The 6,882-nt window shown below is 39.2% G+C and overlaps 1 protein-coding gene across 1 annotated transcript; it reads left to right on the top strand.

Annotated features, from left to right (window-relative positions):
- Nucleotides 1-1,330: 1,330 nt before the first annotated feature.
- th (tyrosine hydroxylase) lies at nt 1,331-6,816 on the top strand. Its single transcript, XM_014005577.1, has 13 exons — nt 1,331-1,590; nt 2,106-2,309; nt 2,837-3,011; nt 3,144-3,232; nt 3,349-3,416; nt 3,534-3,584; nt 4,274-4,419; nt 4,521-4,656; nt 4,834-4,903; nt 4,994-5,050; nt 5,183-5,278; nt 5,372-5,505; nt 6,050-6,816. The coding sequence occupies exons 1-13, from the start codon at nt 1,507-1,509 to the stop codon at nt 6,207-6,209; spliced, it is 1,470 nt and encodes a 489-aa protein (XP_013861031.1). The 5' UTR covers nt 1,331-1,506; the 3' UTR covers nt 6,210-6,816.
- The last annotated feature ends 66 nt before the right edge of the window (nt 6,817-6,882 follow it).

Genomic DNA, 6,882 nt, shown 5'->3' with positions numbered 1-6,882 from the left:
TTTGCCCAGATGTGACTTGTTGGCATCAGCCACTCTGTCTTTATCTGCTGCTGGAATTGAAGCTTCAGGACAGACGTCTTCTGGCTGGAGCAGCAGAAACAGTCTTACGAAAATGTTTTATTTGCAATTCATGCTTGGTTTGACTGTTTTGTGCTGTCAGAATGAAAATAAAACTTGTACAGAAAGTAAAAAAGGGCTCTCAGTGGAATTTTAAATAAGGTTAAAAAGGTATTTTTTGTTTAACTATATATAAAAAGGTAATAAATATAAATAGTTGTGTATAAACCCCAACAGTGACTCATAAACTATAAAAGCAGACGATATTATGTTTGAGCACTTGTCATCTATATCTGATTTTCTTAACTACTTAAAAGGAGATGGAAGAAAGCATAAAATTGATGATCGTTCCTATCTCTGGATAAATGTCAAGCTTCTGTTGGTAGTTCAGCCTTTTACGTCATATATCAAAAATGATCAAGATAAGAAAAACTATGCATTTAAAACAACTTGTCAATTTCCTCTGGTTTAAACAAAGTAGGAAGGTCTAAATCTTATATTACTGTCAGTTTGCCTTATTTCTTCCTTTTAGATTAGCAGTGTCATCCTCCAAAAAAAGGAAAAAGTCACTGTTTTCCAGGGTTACATCAGTGCTCTTTAGCATTTTCAGCCTGAGTGTTCAGGTTCAGGCAGGAGTTACACAGAACCCCATCTGCATTTTCTGCACCCTTGCAAGGTTGCTGCTGAGGCCAGAGGTCCACGAATAATCCTTTTACCCGATCTAGCCTATGGGCACCGTACATCATCCACAATCATGTTAACCACTAAAGTCGTCAGCCAAAAGCACTGCAGATCCACCTGATGTGCTTGTTGCCGAGGTTGGAAGCGAAAAAAAAAAAACTAACTTGTTTCTTTACCCTGTTGTGTGCACGTGTGTTCTTCCCCTCCTCACCCACAATTAAATCTAATTTCTCAGGAGCTGTGGAGATTGGATTGAGCTGATAAAGTGACTTAATTTTCCACAGTTGACTTTTCTTTGGTCTAACCTTTAAAATAAAGCCCTGAGGTCAAAGCTTTGAATATAATAACTAGAGTGTTTTAACTAGCTGTAAAATTAATTCTTATTTTCATCTAATAAATATAAAATATTTATATTGATTTACTAATTTCACACAAGCCCTAAAATGTCAGTGATTAAGTGCCAAACATTTAGAAAATGCTTGAATCAAATTGAAATTTTGTCWTTATAAAAACATGTGCATTTTCTATGGACAGATTATAGTTAGGATGAGTTTGATGGATTCAGCGCACCGATTGATCAGATGGAGATTAGGGTGTTTGACGTCAGAAACTGCAAACAAATGGTCCTATAAAAAGAGCCAACCTGTTTGGTAAGAAAAAAAAAACGAAGAAAAAACTCTTGGCACAGACTAAGAAGGTTAGAGAGCGCAACAAATACGCTGTCACGCCTGTTACAAGCAACCRTCGTCGCAATTTATAAGCCTAAAGATGCCCCTTTCAAGCAGCTCCACGTCCTCCACCAAGAGCATCCGCAGAGCAGCATCCGAGTTGGAGAGGTCGGACTCCATCACGGTAAGACAAACCCGCAGAGGACAATTTACAGCTCTTATTTCAAKCTTCCGCCTTTAGCTCTATTTTGGAGAGATCTCTTTTAAAACTTTGAATTCTACATTTCAAAATAAGCGCAAAGAACGGGTGGCGACATGCCCATTACGCATCGGCAGTGCCCAAAATTTTACGCAGAGGACGCGCAAAATATTTGAACCAAATAAGTAAAAAATCAAAAAGAATAAATAAAAGAAAGACGAATAAATATAAACGTACGTCCTAATGAATCCCAAAGTTATAACGYGTTGTGGCAGCTATGTTTTAGGACTTGCCTCGATTGCGTTGCTGTTCCTGTGCGCATTTGGAGATGGAAAGCGCTCCCATCAAATGCCCAAAAAGACATAATTTTAGTAAGAACAACTTAGCAGCTGTCTCTCTCTCTGTCTCTGTCTATCTGCTGTCGTGTTTGTGCGCTCTGCTTGTGAGACAAACATCAGGATAAAAATGCACACTGTGATTTCTGTGTTTTACTGGAGCAGTCTCCGAGATTCGTTGGCAGACGCCAGAGCTTGATCGAAGATGCGCGGAAGGAGAGGGAAGCCGCGGCTGCAGCGGCGGAGGCTGCTGAGGCCAGCGAACAGATCGTGTTTGAGGAGGAAGATGGAAAAGCGCTTCTCAACGTCTTCTTCGTTTTAAGGAGCTCCAAGACGCCCGCACTGTCCCGGACACTCAAGGTTTTTGAGGTACGACAAGAGAAAACATTTTTAAGAACTGGTGTTTCATTAAACACCTGTATAGTTAAATGATTAATTATGTAATTTGTTTTACACTTATTCATAATAAAATAACACTTATATAAAAGTTAAACTATTAATCCAGTTTATCTGGACTTATTTTTCATTAATTACGTAAAAAAATATATAAGTTCTTAAAGTAATTCTAAAAGTTTTGTTATAATTAGCTATGTGTTTCAAAAATTTTAATGATTATGTCACTGTAAACATATATTTTAAAAAATAAGTTGGTTTTTACTTTCACCCTAAAGGATTTAAAGTACTTGTTTTTAGTGGTTTTTTCCCAACAACCAAAAAGTATAAATTTATGTTATTTTTCCCACATCATTTGTCCAAAAATGTCTATTTCCCTTCAGTTTAATTCATTTCAGGATGATGTTTTATGTCATATCTGTGCTCTGTTATGGGTTTCCACCTTAATCGCATGTTGTGCATTTTTAACAAACTCATTTGTCAGATYGATAATTGTGTTTTAGACATTTGAAGCCAAGATTCACCACTTGGAGACGCGACCGTGCCGGAAGCTTARAGACAGCCTTCAAGGTCTGGAGTACTTTGTCCGCTGTGAGGTCCACCTGTCAGAYGTCAGCACTTTGGTCAGCTCCATCAAAAGGAACGCAGAGGATGTCAAAACCACTAAAGAAGTCAAATGTGATTTCACATTTTTACTTTTTAAAATTTCATACAAGACATGTAAAAGCTTCCATCTGTTTTGCTCAAGTAAACTTTAAAAAAGCCCCACAACTGATGTCTTTTTTTTTCTTTTTATGTTTTCTGTAATAGTTCATTGGTTCCCAAAGAAAATGGCTGATCTGGACAGATGYCATCATCTGGTCACAAAATTTGATCCAGACTTAGATCAAGACCATCCTGTAAGTAATGCATTTTGCCAGAAGCATAAAAGAGCAGAAACATAATTTRCTTCACATGGCGGGCTATGCTTTTGGACCATTATGTTGTTACGTACAAATATGTTTTATTTCACCAGGGCTACACAGATCCTGTCTACAGACAGAGAAGAAAAATGATCGGCAACATCGCTTTCACATATAAATTGTGAGATGCAGCCTTTTTGTCGAGTTGTTCTAAAGACAACTTTTATGTAAAGAAAAAAAAATACAATGATGAATGTTTTTACAATTTCCTGACAAATATATTCACATTTGTGTCCAGCGGGCTGCCAATACCCAGAGTGGAATACACGGAGGAGGAGATTAGCACATGGTRAGAGCTGCTGTTTATTTTTATTTGTTGTAATCTTATGAAAGATGTTTTAATTTTAAAGTCAGCGCACTCATAAACTAAATCACTTTGATCTWATTTTCAAGGCAGATGAATTCTAATGATGAATCAAACTGTATTCTGGGAGAATGAATGAATGAATTGTTACTGAATGAGCGATAAAACAATACTTTTCAGCTTTTAAATAAAAGCACAAAAGTAATGAAGACGTGCAGTTATCAGGCAGACAATATGAGCGAGTCCCTCTTTCAGCACCAGATAGACATTTACGACCTCTGGAGGTTTCCTGAGGTTTTTGGTAGACCACAACATTAGCAACAGATTTCTTTCAAAAGATCGGCTCGGGTCGCATCAAAATTAGCATCATGTTCTTTGACTCATTCTGAAACATGTTTCTACAGGCCCTGCTGAGGCTGGAGCTATGAATAGATTAATAAGTTTTCCCATGAGAACGTTGCAATGAAACTGAATGAGAAGTTTCACTCACTGTATCGGTTAGAGGTCATGTCATGTCTAATTACTGGATACACGTTTCAAAATAAAACAGATAAAGGAGGAGAAGAGTCAAAGATTAAACAGAAAGGCGATGGACCACAGCACAATTGTGTTGCAGAATTAATTTTATGAACACCACAAGCAACATAGATTTGACTTAAAATGTCTCCATTCAGGCAACAAGTCTATTCAACCTTGAGGGATTTGTACACCACCCATGCCTGCAAAGAACACCTCGAGGCCTTTCGTCTGCTGGAAAGGCACTGCGGGTACAGTCCAGACAACATTCCCCAGTTGGAAGACGTGTCACGCTTCCTCAAAGGTGCTGTCTGCGGCGTGAAGCGCTGGAAGAAATGAAATCTAAACACAGACGCGCCGTTGCGTCGGGGGTCTGATTATTTCTGCTTCTTGAACTGCTCACAGAACGCACGGGCTTTCAGCTGCGTCCGGTGGCAGGCCTGCTCTCAGCCAGAGACTTCCTGGCCAGTCTGGCGTTCCGAGTGTTCCAGTGTACCCAGTACATCCGGCACGCTTCGTCTCCCATGCACTCCCCAGAACCGTGAGAACACCTGCGACACCTTTTTGTATCACATTACTGCAGGTCACCTTGTGCGCCGGCAGTGTGTGGATTTAYAGTGTTTACAAAATAAAACTTGACGAGTTTAATTTCATTCTTGTGATCATCGAGTCCATAATGAGTTAAATTGTGTGCTTTTAATTTGTTATTATATATCAGTGACTGTGTCCATGAACTGCTGGGCCACGTTCCCATGCTGGCTGACCGCACTTTTGCCCAGTTTTCACAGGTTAGAGTCCAAACATCTTGAAAGGTTTATTATTTTTRATGTTGTGCTGCAATGTTTTAAAAACAAATATTGGTTGTTTTTTGGGGGCAGAACCTTGGACTAGCATCCCTGGGGGCATCAGACGAAGATATTGAGAAACTGTCGACAGTAAGAAAACTTTAACAAAACAAAGGGAGTGCATTAAAACTACCAAGGAAGGACAGACTCAAAATCRCTGATTCTTCATGCTTAATAGTTTTGCAAAGTTTTTAATCTGTCACTTTTTGTTTTTCCCACCAGCTCTACTGGTTCACAGTCGAGTATGGCCTTTGTAAACAAAATGGTGAGGTTAAGGCTTACGGGGCAGGACTGCTTTCCTCTTACGGAGAACTTGTGGTATGTTCCCGTGTGTTTTCCTCTTTCTTTCAAAACAAGAATCAAAGCCAGCTGATCTCCCAGCTAATTCTTTTTCCTGTTACCTCCTTCCAGCACTGCCTGTCGGATGAACCAGAGACCCGAGAGTTTGATCCCGAGGCTGCGGCGGTGCAGCCTTATCAAGACCAGACATACCAGCCTGTCTACTTTGTTTCGGAGAGTTTTTTGGATGCCAAGGAGAAATTCAGGTACTGTCTCTGTACTGAACCAGAAAAAAAAACACTTGTGATCATATAAGAGACAAAAAAAGGGAGAAAATGAAAAAGGGGTTATGTCAGGACAAGGTCAGGGAACAGCCAGCCAAACCCAGAGGCCACAAACTTTTGTGGGTCAGCCATTGCAACCAGAAAACAGCTGCTACTAATATAGCCTTTCTTACCCATAAAAATGCTGGAGTTTTATTTGGCAAACACATGAAATACTGCTCTTCGAAACAAGTAGCTTCAGTGAGTGTTTTGACAGTCGTCAGCCTCCAGTGGAACACAGCTTTTGACCTCCTCGCCACACTAGATGAGAAAATCAGCATGGGGATGTTTGGAAAAGCAAAATGAATATAGAATCCACAAACAGTACTTGTGTACAGTGCTGGTTCATATGTTATGAAAACTGTTCCCCCMCTTTTCGTTCCCACACACCACAAACCTGAAATTTTTTTTAGCTAATTGAAACTCTCAGGTCTATAATTTTAGGTTTTGCACTTTACCACCTGTTTCTGTCCCAAACTTTCACCAGGACCTACGTAGCTGGCATCAAGCGTCCCTTCTCGGTCAGGTTTGATCCGTACACTTGCACTGTCGAAGTCCTGGACAACCCCCTGAAGATCCAAGGGGGACTGGAAAGTGTGAAGGATGAGATCAAGGTGCTGACAGACGCCCTCAGGGTTTTGTCGTGATGAAATCCTAGTCGGGTTTGTGATCGTCCTGCTGTTGTTTGCTTCTTCTCTGTTGAGCTCTGCCRTGTCCGAAACGTGAGTGGACCGACGTGTTTCTGTTTCTGTGCCGTACTTCCAGCCTGAYGCTGAGTTTGCTGAAAAAGCTGCATGGTTGACCTGCAGTGTTGCAACYGCTGAAACCTCAAAACGCAGCGCGCAAAAGGCCTCCAAAGATGTTTTGTTTGATGCTTTGTTGCGTTTGGATGCATTAGTGATATAATGTGGTTTTACTTGACTGGGCTTGTGTTGTGCTTTTAAAATAACAATTATTAAAAAGGTTTGTTGAGAAATGTGTGACATTAGAGCCAATACGAAAAGGAACTGTGATATGAATGTATTAAATAGAAAAAAGTCAAACGTGAATATTTTCTAATTTGTAAAATCAAAGTAACATATTGTTTTAGTGGAAACGAAAGCTTATATTTAAACTATTTATTTTATATATGCGTATGCATATGTGTTGTGTTTGGTCTTGTCCTATATTTCATGTATAAATGCATTAAAAAACATTTTCCATGTAATAAAATATTCATAGAAATGTGTCAAAAAATAAAGAATTGTAAACAAACATTTTACTAGAATGCTTAATTTTTATATGTATTATTTCTGCAATTGAAATGTGACTATTTATTTA

The sequence above is a fragment of the Austrofundulus limnaeus genome, unplaced genomic scaffold, assembly GCF_001266775.1.
Source record: "Austrofundulus limnaeus strain Quisiro unplaced genomic scaffold, Austrofundulus_limnaeus-1.0 Scaffold31, whole genome shotgun sequence".
NCBI lineage: Eukaryota > Metazoa > Chordata > Actinopteri > Cyprinodontiformes > Rivulidae > Austrofundulus > Austrofundulus limnaeus.
Note: the sequence above shows the minus strand (reverse complement) of the source record. Positions and strands in the feature narration are given on the sequence as shown.